This window comes from Juglans microcarpa x Juglans regia, chromosome 8S (genome assembly GCF_004785595.1).
Source record: "Juglans microcarpa x Juglans regia isolate MS1-56 chromosome 8S, Jm3101_v1.0, whole genome shotgun sequence".
Taxonomy (NCBI): Eukaryota; Viridiplantae; Streptophyta; class Magnoliopsida; order Fagales; family Juglandaceae; genus Juglans; species Juglans microcarpa x Juglans regia.
The window spans coordinates 7659269-7685484 of record NC_054609.1 but is presented as its reverse complement, the minus strand read 5'-3'; the positions used below and the strand labels follow the sequence as shown (position 1 = coordinate 7685484).

The 26216-nt window shown below is 36.1% G+C and overlaps 3 protein-coding genes and 1 long non-coding RNA gene across 4 annotated transcripts in view; 2 read left to right on the top strand and 2 right to left on the bottom strand.

Annotated features, from left to right (window-relative positions):
• The window catches only part of LOC121244067, a 57057-nt gene extending 55703 nt beyond the window's left edge, over positions 1-1354 (top strand). Inside the window, exon 17 of the mRNA XM_041142111.1 lies at positions 1163-1354. Within this exon, the coding sequence (XP_040998045.1) occupies positions 1163-1339 (177 nt within the window). The 3' untranslated portion in view covers positions 1340-1354. The remainder of the gene's footprint in view (positions 1-1162) is intronic.
• Positions 1-8154, bottom strand: part of LOC121244070 (pathogenesis-related protein 5-like) — a 37501-nt gene extending 29347 nt beyond the window's left edge. The window contains exon 1 of the mRNA XM_041142113.1: positions 7943-8154. Coding sequence (XP_040998047.1) covers positions 7943-8001 — 59 coding nt within the window. The 5' untranslated portion in view covers positions 8002-8154. The remainder of the gene's footprint in view (positions 1-7942) is intronic.
• Positions 1744-7690, bottom strand: LOC121244405 (pathogenesis-related protein 5-like). Its single transcript, XM_041142466.1, has 4 exons — positions 7678-7690; positions 7305-7528; positions 2960-3117; positions 1744-2683 (listed from the first exon to the last, which is right to left on the bottom strand). Exons 1-4 carry the CDS (start codon positions 7688-7690, stop codon positions 1924-1926), a joined length of 1155 nt encoding a protein of 384 aa, XP_040998400.1. The 3' UTR covers positions 1744-1923.
• A 4115-nt stretch (positions 8155-12269) lies between the features above and the next one.
• LOC121244949 lies at positions 12270-24576 on the top strand. The gene is made up of 4 exons (XR_005936511.1): positions 12270-12502; positions 14867-14930; positions 15573-15621; positions 24146-24576. It is a non-coding gene; the product is annotated as an uncharacterized LOC121244949 (long non-coding RNA).
• The last annotated feature ends 1640 nt before the right edge of the window (positions 24577-26216 follow it).

Sequence of the window (26216 nt, the reverse complement as noted above, 5' to 3'; positions counted from 1 at the left end):
CTTCCATCGCAAACAGTAAAATGCTGAAAAAGACCAATTTATTATTTGCAGCAAATTTCTTAGTCACAAAAAGTGAAAAAAATCTCCCCATTTTTAAAACTTGATAAAAAAAATTGCGACAATGTAAAAATTTCTGCAATTAAAAGTTTTTTGCTGTGATTTTATTTTCAACAAACAAAAATTACCACAAAAAATTCTCAAGATACTGCTTGCATATTCGGTTGGATGGCAATGACTCATTATTAAAACGAGTTGTGTGTTTTACAGAACGATCACCCCCATTGACTGGATATTTCGAAAGTGGAGTAGGATGTAGCTACCAGTTATTGAGCTTGCGGTTGGTGACAGGGCGTCCTCATCTCATAATGTAGACATGATGACTGAAGCAAGCTACGGTATGACAGCGATTAAGATTGTCATTTCTATGTAGGAAGCTAGGAGAGACCACTGATGATATTATTTAAAAATCAGCGTGTATTTAATACAATATTTTATTATTGGGATGGTGTATGCCCTTATTTTGGACAACTGATGTATTTTATATATTCCAAAAATTTAAACGTGTTTTGATTGTCGCTGCGTATTGCTCAATATTTCATCTTGAAACTATTTGATGATTTATTTAGTGAGAAATGGTAGATGAACTGAAATTTTGGATTCAATTATTTATTTATTTATTTATTTTTACTTCATATTTTAGGAATATATTTTTAAATGAGGTTGTTTTTTTCTTAACAAATATTTATAATGGGTTGCAAAATATTTGATAAAAAGAAAAAATAATTATACATAATTGATAAATAAAAGAAGCAAGAAAAGAAAAGGCAAAACGTTTCACATAAACGCCAAGGAAAACGCCGAAAATGTTTTCTGAAATTGGTTGTTACCCTCATGCACGGGCTTCAACAGTTTTCTGCAATTACTTTCTATAAAAAATTAATATAATTATTTGTAGGTCCCACCACTATAAATTATACTTATAAAAAAGTCAAACTAATCTCATTTATTTCTATAAATAAACACACCTCATCTTATTTCATCTTATCTTATTTATACTCAATATACCTCAATATTATTTACACATATTTCAAAAAATTTTATCTCATATTATTTTATCTTTAAAAATAAATGAAGCCGAAACAAGATTGGCCTGATTCACCGGATCTCAATCCAGAAGTGCGACAAGGATGGTGACAAGAGGCTTCGGGTCTGCCATTCAGCATGTCAGTCGTATAATTTAGCGTGTGGAGCTCTACTTGACTGCTTAGACCAGACATCATTCAGCAGTGCTGCAGTGGGGAGGAAACTGAGGGGCAGTGCACAGGGTCCAGTGAAATGAAACTCTCATTACTTGATCGGATGCTGAGTATTTTCTATCACAGCAATGTTCCTGGAAAGGAATGTCTGTAAAAAGTAGGTAGCTTTAGTAAAAAGTAGCCGGAACTCGCATTCATCAAAGCTAGTACAGATCTTGTTTAACCATTCATACATATATCATATATGTATTCATCATAGCTACTACGTATGCCATATCTGGTGAGCTATATATGCCATAAATAATATGTGTTTTTGAGGGAGCTAATGAGTTTAGGCAAGTTTTATACAAACTTGTTTACATCTTATCTTATACGAGTTTATTTAATAGATAGCTTTGTTAACAAACAGAGGGTAGAAGGCCTATCAAATGAGAAAATGTATCTTTTCAAGAAATTAATAGAGGGAAGGTGGGGGAAATACATCCGATAACAGAATCTTACTAGTATTGAAGGTGGGGGAAATGCTCTTGAAAACCAAGAAAAAAGAAAAGAAAAGAAAAGACATCACCATATTCTTACAATAAATTATTTTTCCATCCAATTATACCAAACCCAATAACAAAACCATAAACGAAGAAGATAACGTCCCTGTAATCTGGAATCATGATCACAACTCTTTTGGACAAAACGTTATCAAGATATTCGACCCAGAGCACGTGAAACGGCTTGAAACATCATCGTAAGGGTAGCTATACGCGTTCGGACACGCTTTCTTGAACATCTCTGAGTACTGAGTCCGCGAGCAAGTTTGTGGCGTCGAGTAGTCGTCGGAGCAACAAAACTCGGCCGCGTTGAACGCCTCGCACGCGCTCTTGCACCCGACCACCGAGCCAAAGACATTAACCACCTGCAACTCCGGGGGACAGTTCAAGTCGGCGATGCAGCCCGCGTACTGGCAGTCACTTGTTCCGCCGGTGACATTGATGCGCATGCCAACGTTGTAGCCGTCGGTCAAGTAGACAGTGTAGACGTTATTGTCGGTGGGTTCCAATGCGGTGATGAACTCGGCTAACGTGAAAGGTGGCTGGCCAACTCCGCTGCAATTCAGTGAGCCACAATCACCGGTGGAGCAGTAACCGTTGCCCCAGGAGTCGAAGTTGCATCCAGTTCGGGCCCAGACCCTGCCAGACCAGCCAGGGTAGGCATTGAGAATGACCAATTTTCCCGGTGCCAAGGGAAAACCGCCGCCCCCGAGGGTGGGACCATTGTGGGAGATAATTGCGGCCCACACTGTGTCGATACATTGATTCTTGAAGGAAAAAGTGGCTGCTAAAGCCATAGTAGCTGCAATTTGACAATACACAAACGAGTAAAACTTCTCAATCCTTGGTCGAAAGTTAATTTGTAATTTATGGATAAAAGAAATCCTAGTATTCCAAGATAAGGCTATTGATATTCTCAAGGTTGACTAGTTTCATCTAGAATTCTCTTTCTCCAAGTAGAAATATGTATAGCAGTCAACTTATGCATGTGTGAAAAGAAATGTAGCAATAGTCGGTGCAGCAGCGCTGCATTGGTGAAAAACATAGTACTCATTGTAATCCATTGCTCTGTTATCAATAAAAATTCTATTTTCTCACATCGCTGCTTGCATATGCTAACAAATTTTGGTATCAGAGTAGGTTTATTCCACTCATGAATACTTTTTCCTCAAGTTAGAAACACTCTCCTGCAATGTACCATGACAGCAAATTGTGGAGACATCTTCTTTGCCTATACATCTAAGCAAGTCCCTATTTTCAATGGAGAACACTATGACTACTGGAGCTCTCAAATGAGGACAATATTCATCTCCCAAGATCTTGGACAGAAGAAAATCAGAAGCAGTATAAGGAGAATATGAAGAGAAGTGCTACTACCTTATTAAGGATTATTCATCAATGGGTAAGCAAGTCTATTTTTTATCCCATAATATTTCGTGTAAAAAAAGTAATATATGCATGAGAAATTCTACAAAAAGAATTCCAAGGCTCAACCAAGGTCATATTCGTTAAGCTTCAAAACTCATGGAGAGACTTTGACAATTTGGGAATGAAAGAAAGTGAAAAGATTTCCATTCAAAAGTTGCTGAAATAGAAATCAAATAAGAAGATATGGTGATACCATTGAAGAAAAGAGATGGTTGAAAAAGCTTGCCTCAAAAGTGTGATCATATAGTAGTAGCTGCTAAGGAATCAAAAGATTTATCAAAATTCACCTTATTCGAGTTGATGGAATCTCTTGAAGCACACGAATGAATAATGAGCAGATTTTCAAGTTAGCCTTTGGAGCAATCATTTCAATCAAAACTTAGTATCTCACAGAAGGATTTCATCAAAGAAGGAAAAAGAGAGGGGCAACATCCAAAAGAAAGATCAATATATACAAAGTCATATCAGCTTCAAAGATGGGCAAAATCGAGGAAGAGGAAGAAATGCAAAAGCCAGGTACCTCCAGTAATCATTGTCTCATTTGCAAAAAGTCTGGTCACAGATTTAAAGAATGTCATTTTAGATGCACTAAATGCAAAATTCCTAATCATTCTAAACAAGATTGCTGGTACCTTGATAAACAAGAAAAAAGTGATGTAAATTTTGTGAAAGACAATCAAGAGGACCAGCTATTTTACTTTTGCATGAATGCTGAACTAGAAACACAAAACACATGGCTTTGGGATAATGGTTGCAGCAACCATGTGTTGATGAATTTAGATTTTTTATGGACCACATGTAGAACAAAAGGGTTCAGTGAGAAAAGGTGAAGAATACAAAGTTTACCGACTTCGAAAGGTATTATATGGCCTAAAACAAGCTCCTAGAGCATGGAATAGCAAGATTGATAGCTATTTTTGTTGAAAGGAATTTCAAAAAAGCAAAAGTGAGCCATCCCTGTATGTCAAGTATGAAGGCATTGGAGATCTTCTGGTTGTTTGCTTATATGTTGATGATTTTCATCTATATAGGCACAAGTATGAAGATGGTTGAGGATTTTAAAATAGCTATGATGAAAGAATATTATATGACTGATTGGGATTGATGACATACTTTCTTGGTATTCAAGTAAGACAAACAAAAGTTGAGTTTTTATTTACCAAGAAAAGTACATTGAAGACTTGCAGAAAAAAGTTCACATGACAGGTTGTAAGCCAGTATCTAGAACTATGTCACCTAATGAAAAACTACAACAAAATGGTGAAGCAGAGAGACAAATGCTAAGGCATATGGAATTCTTGTTGATTCCTTGATTCATCTCACAAGCACTAGGTCAGATATTGTTCATTCTTTCAGTCTTATATCGAGGTTCATGAATCAGCCCAGTAAATTTCATTATGCAGCAGCAAAAAGAATCCTTCACTACTTGCAAAGCACTAAGAAAATTGGCATAATGTACAAGAAGAAAATTGACAACAAACTCGTTGGTTTTACTGACAATGTTTGGGTTGGATTACTTGAAATTTGAAAAAGCACATTAGGCTACATTTGTTGTTTGGGTTCAAAAGTTATTGCTTGGAGTTCAAAGAAGCAAAAGACAATTGTCTTTTGTCTTCAGCAGAAGCCGAATACATTGCAGTAACAAATTCTGCATAGATAGACAATTCAGATGAGATGAGATGAAATGTTTTGAATAGTAGTGAGATTTTTTGAATAGTAGAAGAATACTTTCAGATTTGAAGCAAAAAAATTGAAGAACCTACGGTAGTTTGTTTTGACAACATGTCAGCAATTGTAATGGTTAAAAATCTCGGTTTTCACAAAAGAACAACACATTGAGATCAAGCATCACAGATCTGATTCATCAAGGAAAAATTCAATTGAAATTCATCAATAGAACTCCTAGTTTTCGAAGATAGGGCTATTGATATTCTCAACGTTGAGTAGATGTATCTAGAACTCTCTCTCCAAGTATAAATATGTATAGCTGTCAGCCTAAGTGTGAAAAACAATGTAACAATTGTAGGTGCAACAGCTCTGCATAAGTAAAAAAAAAATTAAAAAACAGACTACTCATTGTAATCCAGTGCTCTCTTGTTAATAAAAATTATATTTTCTCACATTACTTGTTACGCATGCCAACATCTTTCCTAGTCTGTCTATAATCTTCACTCATTAAATCAAATACTCCAAACAATCTCTCTCTTAACACCAGCAGGTCTTGTATAACTTTGTTTGAAGACAGCCCATATTAGTCCATTTTTTTTATCGGATAGCCCAGATTTGAGAAGCCCAGAGGAACTTGAGAAACCCATGAAACCAGAAAATTTCAAGGAAATAGAGTACCCAAACTACAGAGTATCCAAATTTCAGGTATCATTTGGTTGTTAAACATATTTGAATTCAACTCAGTTCAATCTAATTTTAAATTCAGTCTAACATTCAAATACTCAACTCTCAAATTATTAAACTAATCTCAACTCAAAGCCTCTTTACATGTGAGACTTACAACCTTTTTCAATTTAACACTTCTTTACAAGTCGGAGCCATAATTTTTTTTAATTTTCTATAAATACATCTAAACTCATCTTAACATCTAAATACATTTAAAGTCATGTTAGGTGAACTCCACAAAACTCATTCTACCATCTCAATTTATTACTATTCATAAAGAATTCAATTCAAATTAAATCAACTCAACATCTAAATGCAGACAGAATATGATAGAGGAAAAGATAGAGAGAAATGGAATAACCAATACACAAATGAGTTATCCCAAGAGAGAGTGAAAACACCAAATTGATTGGTGTGAGAACCACCGTAAAAATACTGGGAAATGTAAAGAAAAGACCGAAAAGAGATCCGGTCCAGCTGTTGTTACACAATAAACAGCCCTCCAATAACAGACCTCCACGTTAGCCTTCTATTTTTTATATTGTAGAGTTGCCTACACCTGATCAACTCATCACAGTCCAACCCTCCCTTGCCTCTATCACAGTATTCATCTTCCACTCCATCCCAACCCGTAACTGAAATCTTGACCCTACACTCATCCCTAATGGCACCCCGAGCCAGGTGTAGGACGGAGCTCGAGCCCCCAGCCGCCACAGACGGAGTCGACCTTAGAGAAAAACTCACAGCCGTCTCGTGTCCTCTTCCTCATCCAAACCAAAGTGAGATCTCGACCTCCCGTTTTTCTGATCAGCTAAACAATAGGCAAACTGCAAGCTAAATCTTAAGTTCTTAAGACGCTCACCCCAGTTTCTCCTTCTGATTCCATAGGCAACCACTGTTCTTTGCCCAAATGTGAACAATGGATTAAAATACCACCTTAGTCTCAACAAGATTTATGCATGCCTCAAAGTACTATGCTTCAAAAAGCAAGCCTTTTTCTCAGATGAAAGCCAGTTTTGCATATAAATAGCTGAAAAAGAATATAAGAATCATATTTTCTCTTTCAACAGTGATCAATATCCACTGTAAATGAAAATATTTAAATATTTATTTTCTGTTTGGTAACTGAGAAATACGAAAAGAAATGGGAGAGGGTGAAAATTACAATCTTGGAGGATTTTCATTGTTTATGAGATGAGCAAACAAAGCACTTTACAAACACTACCCTGTTACTCATTTTTCTCAGCACCCAAAATCAAGCCAAGACTAGAAGCTTCCAAAAGTCAATGACAGCTGTGCATATTGAATATTCAGAAGAACGCAATTCGCATTTCTTTTTTGGCTCAGCAACCAAACCTTTCTATGCCGTCATTCACTAAGCTATGAAGTGGGGAAGGGGAAGGGCTTTCTCTGGGGAAGGCCCAAAGGGGTACAGGTTCGAGGGTAGATGGTGGGTACTTCTTTTTCTCTTTTCGGTTTTAATCAACTGTGTGTTTGTGAATTGTACAATATCCCTACTTTCTTACGTGTCTAATGATTATTAGCGGGTTGTTTATCTCTTATAAACAGTTGGAGAATCTGTTTGTGGAAACACCCAGCAGTCGTCTTCCACCTCGCGATGGTCACCAGAGGAAGAGAGAGAGGAGAGAAGATGAAGAAAATGAATTCTAAAGATTAAACTAACGAAAAAGCTAAATTCAGGCAATTTCGTGCACCCTTTCCGCACGATATTCGTACGGCCTCCACATGTCCACTCGGGGCCAATCAGAAATCCCCCAGCCTGGCGTTCCAATTCTCGTCGATTGACGGAGGACTTTATGTCCCGGTGAATCGCCGGCAGGTTCGACGAGTGAAGTGCTTGGACCGCTTTCCCTATTTGGATGGCGAACCAGATCCTCCGGTTCCAAACTTAGTGTCTCACAAAAGGATTTCATCAAAGAAGGAAAAAGAGAGGGTAGCAGCCAAAAGATCAATATAGAAAAAGCCGTAAACTTCAAAGATTGGCAAAAGCGAGGAAGAGGAAGAAATGGAGAAAAATACCAGCAAAAACCAGGTACCTCCAGTAATCATTGTCTCATTTGCAAAAAATCCGGTCACAGATGAAGATGAAGAACCGGCTTTTCAAAGTCAGAAAACAAGAGTTGTTCGAAGGGGTTGTGCTATAATGAAGAGTTGGGGGAGAGACGAGAGAGAAGATGAAGAGAATGAGTTCTAAAGGTTAATACTGCACTGCATATTCTTGTATACAAATCATACACAAAAAATCAAAGCTAAAAATAACTAGCAACAAACTCTATATTAGTTTTTAAGGAAGGATTTTACGTACCTGAGGAGATCAAAAGGAGGAGAAGGGGAGATAGCTCTGAAATTTCTTTCCCCATTCGTGTTTCTGCTAGAGAAGAAGGATATTGAATGGAGGAAGTCTTTAAGGGTAGGTTTCTATGTAAGTTTGGGGACGATTTTCTGTTTATACAGAGGAGTAATGGTATGATATATAGCTAAACTCAGGACTCTTTCTTTCATTGTCTTCTTTTGTCCACTTGAAAGATTGGATTTGGCGTACACCACCAAAAAAGGGAGAGGGAAAGCAAAGTCAAGAACCAGAGATGAAAGAGATTATTATTATTATTAGACCACCGGTCCACCACCGCCATTTGGTAGGCTTATAAGCTGTTGTCTGAGGACAGAAAGAAAGGAACCCAGAAACTCAGGTCCCAATGCAAACTGATCTCTCCACTCAGTAACCGTAATGTACTGTAAAGCAATTATGTTGTGCCACGTGTTGTATGATACAAATTAGTCAATACATTATTGAGTGACAAAATCATAAGCGACGGTTCATCTTCCCTTTTATGTTGAATTTTACTCTTGACCCTTTGAAAAATTGGCATATCCTCCAATGAAATCAAGATACAGACGTGTGTTTTCTGTGGGAGCAGCCTCGGCAAGAACCCTCCTAGCTACCAGCTTGCTGAAATCAAGATTATGAAAGGATGAGCTTCTTTTGAGACTGACTTTCTTCTTATACCTTTATACCTCCCATTTGGCTTTATTTGTTTTTTCTCAGATTAATGGCCTGGACTGAAGCCTTATCGACTTACTTCAAATCATATATGCGAGTTTCTTATTTTTTTTTATTTTGAAGACAAATAAAGATTGAAGATTATGAAGTTTTGGTATTAAGATTACGTTTGGATGTTGAATTGAGTTGAGTTGAATTGAGTTGAAATGATAAAATATTATTAAAATATTATTTTTTAATATTATTATTATTTTAAAATTTAAAAAAATTGAATTATTTATTATATTTTATATTGAAATTTGAAAAAATTGTAATAATAAATTAAGATGAGATATGTTTGATTTAACTTTTAAACGTACCCTAAAATTGATCTTTTTATGCTGATATTTGAGAAATTGAAGTCTATGTTATTAATTTTTTTTTTTCAAATTAAGACATTCCAAATTTTAAAAGGAAGTACTTGATAAAGATATTAGGAATTTGGATTTGAAAAAAATGACTTTGAAGATACAGTGAAATGGAAATCAGATACCGAGACCTCAGTTTTGGTGTGCTCTGCTCTGTTTTCTATTGATTGGGTTTGATTTTGAGAGGAGAGAGATTGATAGTGATGGGGATCGAGGTTGTGTGACTGGCGTCAGAGATTTCCGTATGTTTTCTGTTTGCTCCGCTGTAGTTGCGTTCACATTAACAAAGTTAAATAAATTGACGTGGCTGTGTTTCATTGGAGGGTGTAAATCCAAATTTTACACCAGGTCCGGTCCGAAGAGTCAGGTTGGTAAAATTAGGGAGAGCCGTCGGGTGTTTCTCTTCACTTTACACCCGCAAATTACAAGGTGCCGCGTAGGCGTTACAGCAAAATACATTTTACAATCGAACGCAGGTGATTTTTTTTTTTTACAGCTCTTTCCCCTCTTTCACTCCCTCCCTCCCCCCACCCCGTCACCTGCTCTCCCCGGGACAGACTCCCCCACTCTCCGTCACTCTCTTTCTCTCCCTCCCGCCGATTGTCTGCATTCCTCCAATACAATATATCACAAGATAAATAACTTTATATGTAGAATAAACAAATAAACAACTTACGGAGATGGGTTCGACAGAGGACAGGGGAGAGAGGTTGGAATATGGGTTCGAAGAACAGGGGAGAGAGGTTCGAAGGAGATGTAAGACTACGAGGCTTAATAATTCGTCTTTGCAGTGGACTTGATAATTCTGAGAAGACTACAATTGTGTTGAAGATCAAATGGAGAGGACACCAGCATAATAAGTCCCTAAGAGAGGCTTGCTGGAACAAGATTTACAAGGATGAGCCTTTCCGTAGTGACCGTGGTCATGAATCATGATTCCCTTTCTTCAACTTTCAATCCCTGCCGCCACCTTCAGCACACTACCTATTAATTCCAACACTAGTTTAGGTAAAGCCCTCTCTCAACTTTTTTCTCTCCCCTCTTTTAGAACCTCTCTCTCTCTCTCTCTCCTTGGGTTTTGAAATGAGGCTTCAAATCTGTTGAAGGAGATGACGATGGCCTTTGTTGAAGGAGATGTAAGACGTAGATGGCCTCTGTTGAAGGAGAAGAAGATGAAATCTGAAGAAGGAGATGAAACACGAAGATGGGCTCTGTTGAAGGAGACGAAGATGGGTTCGAGGAAGAGCTTCTGGAATAATAGATGTGATTCTACCGTAACTTTAATAAGTCTACTACGTGTTACAATTTTACTGGCAGATGTAAAAGTGAAATCGACACCGACCAGTTTGAAGTATTTTCGTTTAATGAAAAAAATTGGGAGTTTCTGCAGATTTTTGTACCATATACCAATAACCGTGGAGGCAAGTTAGCAACAATGGAAGCCATGTCGATCTGAAAAAAGAAAAGGAAAAAAAAAAAAGAGAATTTTACGCCAATAAGAAAAAAATTTCAAATTTTAAGAAATAGGTTTTTTTGTTCAACTTTCAGAGAGCATAAAAGGCTAAAACTGGAGTAAAGATACTATGTAAAAGGAAGTAAAATGACGTTCACCCTTCCTGTTGAAGACAGAGGAGAGAGAGAGGTGTATGTACTATGTTGTACTCGCTTTTCACAACATCTATGACTACGTTGTATATTATTATTTTTTTTTTAAGAATCGAGTAGCACTATAAAAAAATTGATCAAGTGTAGCTTGGGGGAGATGGGATCTGAGCAGCGAGAGAGGGGGGGGAGATGCGACGCAATCTGAGCGAGAGAGGAGGAGCCGTGGACGGTTGGTAGAATGCAAAAATGAGGTGCAGATGGAACTGAAAAAAACTGTGAATTTTTTTGTCTCTCCTGTCTGACGTGGGACCCAGCCATGCATAGGGAGAGGTCGCCCTATGCAACCGTGGTGCAATCGTGGCCCACCCGTGTATATGCCCCCTCCCCCTTCTCCATCAACCCTTCTCCCTCTCCCTCTCCCTCTTCATCTCGGTCAATGTAAACTCTAAGCTCCGACTATCCCACTTCTCCTTGATTTTTTTCTTTTTAAGCTGATTAAACACTGTCGTACATAGTTTGCAGTTCATGATTAGAAGATACAATCACATAATCTTTGAACCTATAGCAGCTTGAAGACATCTGATCTTACATTCGTCCATTCATGTCACCCTCACAGGTAAAAGGAAAGAAAATTATATACTATATTACAGAAAGACTAATATATTGTGAGCCAAACTTAAATGCTTTTGTTAACCATGAGACAAGCCTTCAGGAGTGCAACCACACACGATCATGCAACCGCTCTTCTCCAGCACCAAACATCTCATCTACCTTTTCACCATCCGGGTAAAAATGAAATGTAGGTGTATAACGAATTTGCTGAGTTGTTTGTGGGCATTCATCTATATCTGCGCGTATATGTTGGAAGGATCTGACTGTTACTCAGCTGGGAGAATGTTGGGAGGATCTGACTACAAACACGGCACCAAAATGCACCATAGTTGATAACTGCTTGGGTTTTGGAAGACTTGATTTCCTGAAGAATGTTCATGAGGTTTTGATCGCTGTAAGCAGTTCACTTCTCCTTGATTTATGTAGTGTTTCTATAAAAAAATGTTAACCAAACTGGGAGAAAGCCTGGATTCGGGATAATTAGAATCGGTTTTTTTTTTTTTTTTTGCCTGAACTGCGTCTGATTGTGGTTCTTCTTCAACCTTCTTGCTGTTCTTTTTTTTTTTTTTCATTAATACTGATGTGACGCTTGCGTCAGACGATTGCAAGCCGACTCCCATTCAAGACTGTACGTAGCGGAGCTGTTCTCCCCCGAAGCAGAATCACTATCAATACAAATGGTGTGGCTAAGGCTTTTCATCAAACAGGTTATCTGCACTTGAATTCATCTTGTATTTGCATGCATCTTCATCTTCTTGCCCAACCTGCGTACAACAACTAGCAAAGGAGATTATTAGTAGCTTCTTAACACTGAATCAATTATTTTCCGACATTTTCTTTCGTTTTCTATAATATAAACATTGCAATAGTCTTTTATGCTTGTTCCTTCAGGTTGAAAAGAATTTGAGGAAAGTATTACTAAAACACATAGATGGCGATGAAAGGTGTTTTTTTTTTCTTTTTTTTCTTTTTGTAGGGATTATTTATGAATTTGATATCATCGGTATCAACTATTATTCAGGGGTTTTCTTTTATTGTGATTATTTTTTCATCGTTTTATTTGGTTTCTGAAAAGGTTTTTAATTCTTTTTTCCATGGAATTCATCCAAGACTTCTATTTCGATTTCTAGATCATCAAGAGATGGAAGAACTCAGCGCAATGAGACACCATCTTGGACGTCCTCCGCATTCAGAAACCGTGATGACGAATCCAATATCAAACCCATGGCTGGAAAGGTGTAATTATCTTTCTTTCTCTATCTCTCATTTTTTAATTGGCTTGAAAATCCCAAATAGACTGTTTGGTTGCTGAGAAAATTTTGTGGAAGAAAAGCAAAGTTGTTCTTTCCTTGGTTTGCTTAATTTAAAGGAAAATCAAAGAGAGAAAACTCGAATTTAGTTTGTTTAATTTTATGGCATATACTTAAACCCTGATTGTCGAACTAATATTTGTTGTTCTTTCAAGTTCTTAGGGATTAAAGCATCCTTGTTGGAACCTGGAACTGCTTGAGCTCAAGGCCTAACATGTTGAAGATTTCCAAAGAAACATTTCTCTAATTCTTTAAAACATCTAACATACTCACTTTATTCCTTATAAATGTCCTTTTCTTTTCATGTTCCCCCGTTTACCACCCCCCCCCCCCCCCCTCTCTCTCCAAAAACAAAACTTAATACACCTTTCAATATTGGAAGAGAATAATTCTAAAAGCTCAACTCATTAATAACGTCAAAAAAAGTAAAAATCATGTCTCTGTCTGAAACTGAAAGCAGCACTTCTAGGCTAATGTCGTGGAATGGTAGTCAGCAATAGGCCTTTTTTTTTTTTCCCTTAATATTCTATTTCTCGAATGTCTCTACTCAATTAGTTAATTGTTTCATATAAAGTTCTCGTCCTTTAACAAAAATTGACAAGATGGTTAGTAGCAAATTGATTAGAACCTCTTGGATATGATGATAAACAATACCAAGTTCTGTAAAGAACAATATGGAGTAGTTGAATTTCAAAGGGAGGTCAAAATGCCATACCTTTGTAAGCCCAATAAGATTGGCAATGTTAAGTAACAAATGTAAGTGAACATAAAATTATTTGGTATATTTGTATTTCCAAGAATCCCCATCTTGGGGCTGTTGAAAGTTCTTCTCTATGTTCATGTTGTTTGTTGGCCAATTTTGATGATTGAGTGCAGTATTGCATTATTTAAGATCAGGAACTTCACAAACAAAATAGGATTTAAGCTTCACTCCATCTGTTTTGTTTGCCTCGATACTAATTTTTTAATTTGAGCTAAATATTGATATGATTGGATATGTTCGATTCACAATCCCATGATTGCTGAAATCTTTATCACTTTCCCTGCGGTATTGAGCATGGCTGAGGATGTTCCAGAGTTAACACTGTGAATTTGTCAAGAATTTCATTTTTCAGTTGCAGTTTTAATTTTGGCTGCTCTTTAGAATGCCTATATTTAGTGCAACATTCTTAGCTTGATTGATATTTGTTTTCCTGGCTTGATGCAGTTGCAATAAAAGCCTTGTTTAAGAAAGTAGTCATGCACCAGGCAGTGAGCGATTCCTTTCATCCAGGTAGATCAAAATGTTGTTTGGTGTCCTTTGGTTGTGATGGCCTGAAAGATTTAGGGATTGGGCTTAAAACATGAGAGATGCAGTCACTGAATGAGAGAAACAGAGAAAATAAAATACATATTTATTAAATTGTTTGTGTATGGTAAGAAATAAATCTCTTTCACACAGTTTTAATTTTTTATGTGAAAGATACTGATTTGCTGTATAGAAATGTTAGTATCTGAAGGAAAGGACCAGTTCCTATAAATTTCCAACTTGTTTGGTTTTGTCGAAGTACTGTTTGATTTGTTAACTTTTTGCAGCATAAATTGTTATCTGGCACTTCTGGGAACTCCAGTGCATGAGATCCAACATAGTAGTGCATGTTGGGACGGATTGACAAAGTATTTTTAACATTTAGGAATTGTGGTTATAGTTTAGATATTTTTAACAAAACATTTGATGCTGTCTGTTGTGAGGGAAGAGAAACATAGAAAAAATAATGAAGGTATAATGACTTTTTTTTTTTTTTTTAATCTAAGATTAAAAAATCTCTTGGATTAAAATTTTGTATTCGACTATAGTTTCCATCTTTTTTTCATATTTTATGAAACGAGAAAATTGCATGAAAGAGACTCAGTTTGAAATCTTCAAATTAGGAATTTGAGGGAAAGGACTAATTGTTCTCAATTTTGGATCTGTATAGTGTAATGGTCTTGTATGGTTGTTTCAAAAAGAAAATCAGTTGTTGTCTTTTCGCTGTTTAACCTGTTTATGTGGCACTTCTGGAAATGTACATGAGATTTAACAATATGGTGCATGTTGGGATCTGGATTGGCTATGTGAAGCTGGAATCTGGCACCATATTTTTAGTGACATCAGGAAATTATCATGACAAAACCTGGCGGCTAACTTTTAGGGTGTGGGATATTATGTTGGACCCCTAAGAATAAGATTTTTGTGACATTGCAGGCTTTTCATATCTATTGAAAGTTGAATCAATAATTTGCTTATCATGTGCATGGTGTTTCTTTGTAGATGTTGGATGCATCACAGACACACTTATCTACAGATGAGCTAAATAGACAATTTGATCGAAAAGGTTAGGAATAAAAGAGGAAAATGTAATAGATTTATATTTTATTAAATGAAGTGTCTAATACCTGATTAAACTTAATATGTAATTCTTATTTATATGTTAATGCTATGTGCATCTAAAATCATAAGAATAATATACAAACTGCAGGATTAGTCACATCTATTTAGCATTCATTTGCCGAATAGTTGATGCATTCTTATTTTTTAAGAATATAAAATGACAAGAAGCTATCGGCTATGCTAAACATGCCAAGTTCTATAAAAAAACAAAATAGAGAACTTGAATTTTCCTGGAGACGTCAAACATGCCCTAAAGCTGTAAGAGATTATTCAAAGGTGTGATATTTTTTCATCACCAAGAGTTCCTGTTTAGGGGCTGTTCAAATTTCTTCTCAATGCCTCGTGTAGTTGTTTGATGGGCCAGTGTTGGTGATTGGATAAAGTATTGCAATACGTAAGATCAGGAATTTTACAAACAAAATTGGATTCATGCTTGAGTTCATCTGTTTTGTAGTCCATGACATAGCTTAGTTGATTCTAATTGCCTATTTACTTGATCAAATCAAATCTTATTTTACCTTAAGAAAAAAAATGCTGTGTGAGCCTCATGCCCACTTGGATTGATTGAGATTTAATTTTCCTGCAGGTTTGATGGAGCTGCAGCATAGGTTTTGAAAGTGGTCTTGTAACTTGCAGTAAGTGCATTCCTTTCACCCAGTTAAATCAAATTGCTATATGGTGTTTATATTGGCTTTATCTTTATTTCAAATGAATACAATCCATGCTTTTGTGAGTATGTTGCTGCTAGCTTGAGCATTTTTTGTATGATTTGATTGAATTAATAAAATTTCTTTTGGGAAATAAACTAAAATGTTTTAGTGATTCCGGAATTGATATGTATATTTTATCGAATAACAATTTAGGCCTTAAGAATATGATTTTTGTGACATTCAATTATTTTTTTCATCAGTGTATGGTATTTCTCTGTAGATGTTGTAACGCTTCACAGACAATTCTTATGCGTAGAAGTTCAAAAGAGACAATGTGATCAAGAAGATAAGGATTATAAAACACATTTGTCAGCTCTATTCCTTTGATATTTCATTATCTGCAGTTTAAAAATGCATGATCGAACTCTTTGTTAGAGCTAATTCCTATTTACATATTTCTGCCATGTGAATAAATTAGAACGATCAATACATGTAGAATAAATACACAAACTTAGGGTTAGGTGACGAAATGAGGATATGGACTGCAAGTTACAACAATACACACATATATATGTCCATGGGGTTTGACCTTTTTCCAAACTGGTCCATAAGTTGAAAATGTTTCTAAAAGATCTTTGAGGTTATGCCCATATATCAAATTGATCTCTTCGTCCAAATTCCATTAATTCATCCACAAAAACTTATAAAGTGACAATTTTTTACCACATTATGACGAATGGACAGATCACCTACACAGGCAGTTTTAAAAAAGTCTAGAAACAGCCAAACATATCACATCAACATAAAGTATCAAGAAACTAAATATACAATGAAATAAAGTGTACAAAATAAATAGATTTAAAATAATAGACTTCATTAGAAAATGAAAACAAAAAAAATACTTAAAAAGCTATCAATAAAATATCTTAAATCCTGTCTTTCAAAAAAATCAAACCAATTAAATTATAAACTAACGATAGAAAAACTTTAAAAAATTAAATAATTGGAACTTAATATTAGAAAAAGTTAAATGATTAGAACTTAATATTAGAAAAAATTGGAGCGGAGGAATCATTTGGATGTTAATTTAGGGATCTTCTATGAAGCTTTTTACTCGAGGTGTACTAGTTTGGAAAAAGGTCAAAATGTTTCTAGTTGAGTCTAGGGTGCATCTAGAGTGCCATGGACAGCATTTGTGGGTATTGTAAGGCCTACAATTTTCTAGCAGTTTATAAAAGATTGCAAACATTTGGGCCATTACTGTAGATTTTAACGACTTGGACCTACATGATTTTCTTGCTTCTTTTGCGCATTCTTAGCTAGGGCATTGTGCCCATTCTTGTAATTGGCATTTTGCCCATTCTTTTATTAATAATATCTGTTTACTTAAAAAAAAAAAAAAAAAAAAAAAGAATGCAAACATATCAGATGTTAAAATGAAGAGGCGATGAATGTGATTGGAAAAAGATTTACTTAGCCTCTTATTTTTAAGGAGTGGAAAGGAATTGTCAATAATGATAATTACTATTAATATTACTACAAAATAAAGTGATTTTGTTCTGTAGAATGGGAAGGTAATGAAAAAATGTAATGATGTAAGCGTTCTCTTCCATTTGTCCCCTGAAGAAATGGTGTTCTTCTCTCCATTCCAATTTCCTTGGATAATTGCATTCCCCCATCCAAATTGGTTCAAGGATTTTATGACCAATAATAACAACTTATAGTCGGTTTACTGATTTTTTTAGAATTCCCTTGTGTGAATCCAAGTGATGTTAGAAGTTTTTGCAGGTAATGCTATGGTTGAAGTTTATTGCATTATGTTATATAAGATTATATTACCTATCAAGAAAAAAAAATGTTATATAAGATTATATTCTGTACAAAAAGTTACATGTTTTTGTCATATGGAATTAAATATATAAGACCATATTATGTACAACAAACACAACATTCGCAGACAAGGCCATTTGTAGATGTAAAACTCTAGGCCACTAGTGAACAAGTAACCGCTACAGACCATTCTAGATGGATTGTGTGCTCTTTATTGGTACAACCTATTTAATCATACTAAGTCACTAGATTTTTACCAAGAGCATTCTTTGCCCCACCATTGAGAGTTGATAAGGGTATCAACACCACTTAGTCACTATATTTAACCCCGCTTGACTACAAACTAGCAAAATAACTCAACCAAACTTACAAGGTTCCTTTGCTAGTGCTAAACAATAGTCTCGATTGGCATGGTGTTTGCATAGTTTTTGTATAGGAAGCTTTTGAAGACAATTGAGTTGAATATTTTGTAGGGCTATCAATTTTTTACACTACTCACAAACTCAACATGAACTCGACACGTAACATAATAGGATTAGGTTTGGGCATAATCAAGTTTAGATTATTTCAGGTCGACTCGAATTTGACCCATTGAGTAATAATTGGGTTAACCCAAGTGAGTCGATTAGCCAAACAAAAACAATTATGTGGGTCATTGGAGTTATTGTATATTAAATGCTAAAATATAGCACTTATTTTGGCTAATTATCGAATAGTAGGAATGATCAATGCTTGTGAATATTTTTTAATTTTTCCTTTTTTTGCTTTTAATTTTGAAAACAAGCTGTGTCGGGTTAACCACTAAAATTGGCATGTTGGATTTGGGTTGAAGTGTTTGACCTATTTAATCATTCAGGTCGTGTTCACTTTGACTCAGAAATGGCCCCGAATGATTCGATCCCAAAACGACCAGACCCTATTAACAACCCTAAAATTTTGATAGGTTAAAGTTTTGGACCCTTAAGTTCTGATTCTTTTGTTGGTATTTGCACTTTGACCCATAAACTTTTGATTTTACTTCTCCTATATTTTTTTATATACTCATTATATTTTAAGCATTTAAAATCCTATACGGCCGAACACTAATTGCCAAATCCTACATTTCTATTTTCATTTTAGCATATGCCCCATCTTAATATTCATGGGCCGAAAATCTTATGTAGTTTCAACCTTTATTTTTTAACAAACCATAGCATATCATGTTCCTGTACATCTAATGAATGACCTGGAATTGTGAGATTCTAAAGTAGGCTCGCCATTTAATGAAGAATGTTCACAACCCAAAATGCTCTAATTTCCAAATATCATTACTTATTTCCTCACTTTCTTATTTAGATTAATGTATTAACCACAAATGAACAGATTTATGAATAATCAAGCTTTAGAAGTCCAAATTTACATTGCTTGGCCAAAACACCCTTATATATAATAATACACTTTCTGGTTTTTGTGCATTTACTCTTTGATGGGAAAATTATACTCGAAAGTTCTCAGCAAGATTCTATATATAAAGTGTAAAGGCTTGGGCCAAAGTTGAGTGGGAAGTTGAGGTAATTAGGTCAGTGGCTATTTTGAGCTAGACTCGAGGGAGGATTGGGCGAGGCCACAAGTCGCCACGATGAAAACTCGCGGGGGATTGGTGAGGCTGCAAGTCACCACGAGAAAAACCCGAGCAAACACTTGTGCTGTGAATGGCTATGATCGTCTTGAGACAGACTCGAATGAGGACTAGGTGAGTTGCAAGTTTCCCTTAGACCAAGTCGAGGAGGGGATTTCGACTGTGAAGGGTTGCAACCATATTGAGACGGACTTGAGGGAGGATGGGGAAAAGTTGCAAGTTGCCCTGAGGTGAGCTCGAAAGGGGACTTGGTCCATGGAGGGTTGCAAACATCTTGAGGCAAAAACAAAATGGGACTTGGGTCATGGAGGGTTGCAATCATCTCAAGGCAGACTCAATGGAGGATTAGACGAGGCCACAAGTCGCTCCAAGCAGAGTCGAATCGGAACTTGTGTATAAGGTTTGTTCTCATCCCAAGTTAGACTTAGATCCGTTGCCCCGAGCCAAACTTGAGAGAGGACTTGGGCTATGGAGGGTGTGTTGTCTTAAGGTAGATTTGAGGGAAGAGGTGAAGTTGTAAGCCGCCCAAAGGAAATTTTAGGGGGGATTTTAACTATGGAAGTCTATAGTTGTCATGAGGTCTTAGACATGAGGGAGGACCGAGGGAGTACGCAAGTTGTTGTGGGGAAAACTTGTGTGGCATTTTGGTTGTGCACACCTTGGTCATCCTGAGGCAAACTCAAGGTAGGACTTCGCAACGCCACAAGTCACACACAAAGGAAAACTTGAATGGCGAATTGGGTTGTGGAGCGTCATAGTCATACAGAGGTAGTATCAATGGAGGGCTATGGTCGTCCCAATGCAAACTCAAAGAAGTATTGGGTGAGGTTGCAAGTAGCCTCTGGGCAAACTTGAGAAAGGACTTTGGCTATAGAGGATCGCATGCTCCTCAAGGCAGACTCGATGGAAGACCTGGGTGAGGCTGCAAGTTGTCTCGAGGCAAAGTTGAATGGGAATTGGGGCTATAGAATATGTGATCGTCTTGAGGTAGACTTGAGGGAGAGGATCAGGCAAAGCAGCAAGTTGCCCTTAGGAAAACTCGAGCAAGGATTTGGGCTATGGAGGGGGCACGGTCATCTCAAGGTAGACTTGAGAAAGGATGGGGCGAGGCTGGAAGTCACCTAGAGAAAAACTAGGAGGGACTTGGACTATCATCGGTTGCAATTGTCTTGATGCAGACTAGAGAAAGCTGAGCTAGATCGCAGACTAGAGGGAAGATTGAGCTAGATCGTCCTGAGTCAAACTCGAGGGGGGACCAGGTGCAACCTCGACTTGAGAAAAACTTGATGGGAGATTGGGGCTGTAAAAGGTCGTGATCGTCTCGAAGCAGACTTGAGGAAAACTCAAGTGGGGATTTGGGTTGTGGAGGGCACGGTGGTGCCGAGGTAGACTCTAGGAAAGACCGGGTCATGGCTAAAGTCACCTAAAGAAACACTCAAGTTGGGGGATTTCAGCTAGTGCTACGGTGCTCAACGAGGATCAAGCTAGGGTATACGTCATCTTGAGGCAAACTCAAGGTTGCACTTGGGATGTGAAAGGTCGTGATCGTCTTGAAGCAAACTCAAGAAAAGATATGGCGAGGCCTTAAGCTGCTCTGTGGAAACTCGAGTGGGGACTTAGGCTATGGAGGGCCACGACCGTCATGAGGCAGACTTGAGGGGGAATTGGCCTAGGGATGTGAAAAGCTATGGAGGGCATGGTCATCATGAAGCAGACTCGAAATAGACTATTATGAGGCAGGCTCGAGGGAGGACCTGTCGAGATTGCAAATCCAGAGGAAAAGTCAAGTGAGAACTCGGGTTATTGGGTTTGCTATCCTCCTGAGGCTGGCTCGAGGAAGGAGGTTGCAAGTTGCACCGAGGCAAACTCGAGGGGGGGCTTGGGTTATGGAGGGTTCAGGTCGCGTCAGACTCAAGGTAGGACTGAACACTCTAGGTTTAGGTTGGCGGCATTTTGGCCACCCACCTTTTTTTGTTACTCTCCTGCAGCAACATCCTGACTCTCTCTTCTCACAAGCTCCATCATTCTTCAACTCAGGATCATACTCTGTTCTCTTGGAAGAATATTTGGAGGTCTCGTGTGTCTTCTAAAGTAACCTTTTTTGTATGGAATGCCGCTCTTGGGAAGATCTTGACCACAAATTATCTGAGGAAGAGGGGATGTATAGTGATGGATTGGTGTTATATGTGTAAAAATAATGGAGAATTTTTGGATCATCTCTTTCTGCATTGTAAGGTAACAAGGGTGTTATGGGATGAGATCTTTCAAAGGGTTGATGTTGCTTGGGTTATGTCTTTGAGGGTGGTGGATTTGTTAGGTTGTTGGAGGAAGATGCAAAGCTGTCATCAAGTGTCAGCAATGTAGAAGATGATCCCGTTGTGTATCATGTGGCGTATTTGGTCGGAAAGGAATGCGCGTTGCTTTGAAGATAAGGAACGCACAATGGTGGATCTGAAGAATTTTTTTCTCCACCCTTTATTGCTTTGGTTTTCTGCTATTGTACTAAATGGGGACAATTTTCATGATTTCTTGTCTTTAATTTATCACTCTTAGAATGTATTTAGGTGTTCTTCTGTATACTTCATGTATACACGGGCTATGCCTATTTCGTTCATATCAATAATATTTATCTCTTACTTATCAAAAAAAAAAAAGAAGCTCCATCATTCTTCAAAACATAACAAATGTATATTTATTTGTGTGTGTATATATGTTATATTTACAAATATAATGTATATTTGTAAATATAACATATATATATATAGATATTTGTAAATATATTCAGTTCACTCTATATATAATGAGATATGTAAAGGTAAAAGTAAAAGGTTTCAGCAAATAAAAGTTTATAAAGCGAACTGAATAAATTGTTATATCTATATATGTTATTAGAGCACTTCCAATAGTTATTTTTATCCTGTTTTTTAAAACACATTAACAAAGCTCACTTTTTCTATTTTATATGTTGACTTTTACAATATATCATACATCAGCTTATCTATTTTTTCTCTATATCATTTAAATATTTTTTTATTTATTTCAAATATCTCCTCTAACTGCCAATAAGATTCTCATATCTTATAATATTTGTAATATCTCATATACAACGTCATATAATTATGTTTTATTTCAGACTAATCTAAATTTATAAGTAAAACCAAAATTGAAAATGGTTCAAAATATATATAAATAAAGAGATTATATTATAAGAATATTTTCAAATATATTATGAGAATATTCATTTTCTATAATTGTGAAAGAATATTCTCAAGATATTGTTTGCAAATTCTGAGAATGTCAATTTTTGATAATTATGAAAGAATATTATATATATATATATATATATATGTATCAATTTTCGATAGTTGTGAAAGAATATTCTCACATATTATTGAGTATATTAAGAGAATATACCATATTTTGGTTTAATCAAAACTTCAACTATAAATAAGACCATTTGTTCTAAAGTTTCACCAACATTTTTATTTATATTTTTTTGCATAATTTTTCTAGTTCTCCTTTCAATCTGCTCTTTATGGATCCCATCTTTGAGATTTTTTACTCTTCACCATCTAATGATGAGTTTGTATTAAATTTAGTTATTGTCATGGAAGAATAATGCTTGGGTAGTGAAAGAGGCAAGAACTAAATTTAATACTAATTCATTATGAGATGATGAATAGTAAAAAATCTCAAAGACATGATTCATAAAGATTGGAAATGAGAATTAGAAGAATTGTGCAAAGAAATGAAAATGGGAATTGAAAATGTTGGTGAAACTTTAGAACAGATTGTCTTATTTATACTTAAAAGTTTTGAGTAAATCAAATTAAAGTATTTTCTTGTAATATACTCAAGAATATGTTGAGAATATTTTTCACAATTATCAAATATGAGATATTTTCAGAATATAGCCAAGAATATATTGAGAATAATCTTTCACAATTATCGAAAATGGATATTTTCAGAATATGCCCAAAAATATATCTTGAGAATATTCATTTATAATTATTGAAAATGAATATTCTCAAAATATAATTGAGAATATTCTCAAAATATAATTGAGAATATTCTCATAATATAATCTCTTGTTTTATATTTTGAATCAATTTCAATTTTGCTTATAAATTTGAATTGATCTGAAATATGACATTGTATATGGAGAGATATTGTAAAATTGTAAATATCATACGATATGAGGATATCATTGATAGTTAGAGGAATTATTTTAAATAAATAAAAAAATTAAAAGAAAAAGAATGATTAAATGATATAGATAAAAAAAATTAGATAAGCTGATGTAATGTCAGTATGTAAAATAGAAAAAACGAGTTTTAATAATATATTTTAAACCTGATAAAGAAACCATTGGGAGTGCTCTAGTTTTCAAATAATGTTTAGATCTAGATTTTGAATCAAATTAATCAACACCTATTTAGTAAATTGTATTTCTTAAGACGTACTGAGTATTACAATAGCATACTATACTATTTTTTTTTTCTTTTTTGCAGCCTCGCTTGGGCCGTACATAGCCCAATTTCCTCTTGTTTGGGTCCTAATATATATAGAGAAATATTTTAGGCATAAAAGGATTACACAAAAGTAAACTCACAAACTGATATGGCTTGATCCAGTATGTCAGATTATAAAGTAGATCTAACGGATCATATGAAATCACATCAGTTTGTGAATTTATTTTTGTGTACTCTCTTTGTGTATGTAGCTCGCGCGCGTGCGCACACACACATATATATATATATATATATATATATATATATATTATTTGCAGTCCTCTCTTGAGTCTACTTTGCGATTACTGAAGCCCTTCACGAACTAAGGTTGCTTTCGGTCTTCTGTCGAGTCTCCCTTTGGAAGACGGCATAGGGATGGTATGGTCTCATGTTGGGTTATTATTGATATTAAACGCATATTATCATGATGGAAATCATATGCTTTTATTCAGATAACTGAATTGACAACTTGTGCTCTTTTTCTTTCACTCATCAAACATTGCACATGTTCGTATAGATGACATTGCTTTTGATTATGTCCTTATAATAGATTGATGGAATTATGAACATAGCTTCAGTCATTTTGTAATAAAAGACTCAGCAAAGGATGTTTCGATCCTACGACTAGCACTAGGCTGATTATGAGACAATGCAATACATCCAACGGAGGATGTAGTCCTTAGGGGTATGTATACTCCATGGAGATCACTAAGTCCTATGAGAGGACAGCCCAAGATGATGAAGGGGAGTAAAGGGCGTACAATCCATTTGGAGGCTGAAACCAAGTGCGCAGGTTACAAGATACCTTGAATAGCGAATAATAATAAATCTGACAATTCAAGATAATGGAAGTTAAAGAGGGAAAAAGAATTTGTTGATATAATTGCTGCTATAATTGATATTAATGAGTTTGATGATCACTGTTTTGGCCATTGATATCTACTTCATATGATAATAATTGATTGTATGTTCGCATGTTCATTATTTGCTCCTTGTTATCTGTGTATTGATAGTCTGCGAGTCTTCTCCTAGACGGACATCCGTTTAAGGATAATTAACGGCCAATGGGGCGATCTTGGTTTCCCTCGAACCTCCCAATAGTCGAGTTATACTAGCCCCCGCAAACTTGCAATGGTGATCACTGCGCCTCTACTGGGAAATAAGTTCCCGGACTCTCCTATGGAGGACTTGAATGTTGGGTTCAGGCTGACCATCTGTCTAGCAAGTACACTTTGTCGTAGCTAGTGGATTCATATGTCTGAATCCTTTTTGCTTTTTTACCCAATGTTTTTTTGTTAAAGCAAATCTCTTGAGTATGAAATAAAGATTCACACAAGAAAAGTGATCACAACAATCTCCCTTTTTATCGTTGGTGGTTTACACACTCCTAGGAAGTCTCTCGGCGACTACTAATGCTTGACGTAGTCCCCACAGCCGATTGCGGCCTCTTCTTGGATGAGGAGGTAAATCAAGCACCTAGGTCTAACAATTGCTTTTGGTACCCCATGATGCCTGACAGTTTACCATACATATAGTTGTGCTAGTTTTTCCCTAAGACTCTTATGTTCTTGAAGGCAAGGAGATGAGCACTCCTAGTAAATCGATTAATGATCACCTACAGGGAATTCTATCCACTTGTTGTTCATGGCAATCCTACTACGAAGTTCATCTCCATTCTATCATGTTTCCACTCTGGAATGAGCAAAGGTTGTAGAGATCCTTCCAATTTGTAGTAGGGTTGAGCATTGGGCCCCTGTAATCAGGCCAGCCGCCCAATCCTCCCGACCCAAAGACAGGCGAGCGGATGCCTTGGAAGATAAATTTAACATGTGGGGGATGGTGAGTTGGATTTTACCCAACTACACTTTTACCATCTACATTCAGCCTCCCGTCATTCTCCTCATTCCTCTTCCTTCATGCCTAGGGGTGTAATCGGTCCGTCCGGTCCGAGACGTGTTATGGATCGAAAATTTTGATCCATCATTTTTGCTAGACCGGACCGCTTGCTATCAATCCTGTCGATCCATTCAGTTTGATTCGATTCATGAACAGTTTTTCCTCGTTTTACTTTTTTTGATAGAAAAATTAATACAACAAAATTAATTAAATTATTAAAATTAAAATTAAGTAATTTCTTTAACATTTTATATATGGTTAATGAATATTAAATAATTTCATTATATATATGGTCAATAGTGATCCTTTGGATGAAAATTACATAACTGACTTATAAAATTACTATATAAAATATTTATATATTTATATACAAATTCGGTCGGTCTCTATCCGGTCCGATCCATAAAAACCACACCCTGAGACTGACCGGACCGATAGTCTTACTGTCATACTCATGCCTCCCCCTTCCATCTCTTCTTTTTCTCTATTTTCTCCTTTATTTTTCTTCTCGTCCTCCCTCTTCTTCTTCTTTAGTTTTTTCTTTTTTTTCTCAACACATAGACATGGGGTTCAGCATAAAGGCTTTGAGGGTTTCAGTGTAGAGATTCCATGATCTCAACACAAAGATCTTGCTAAACATTTTTTGGGATTTCATAGAAAATATCTCAGGAGATCTTGTTGGTTGGGTTTTTCTTCTTTTGTTGTTACGTGGTTTTGCATAGGGA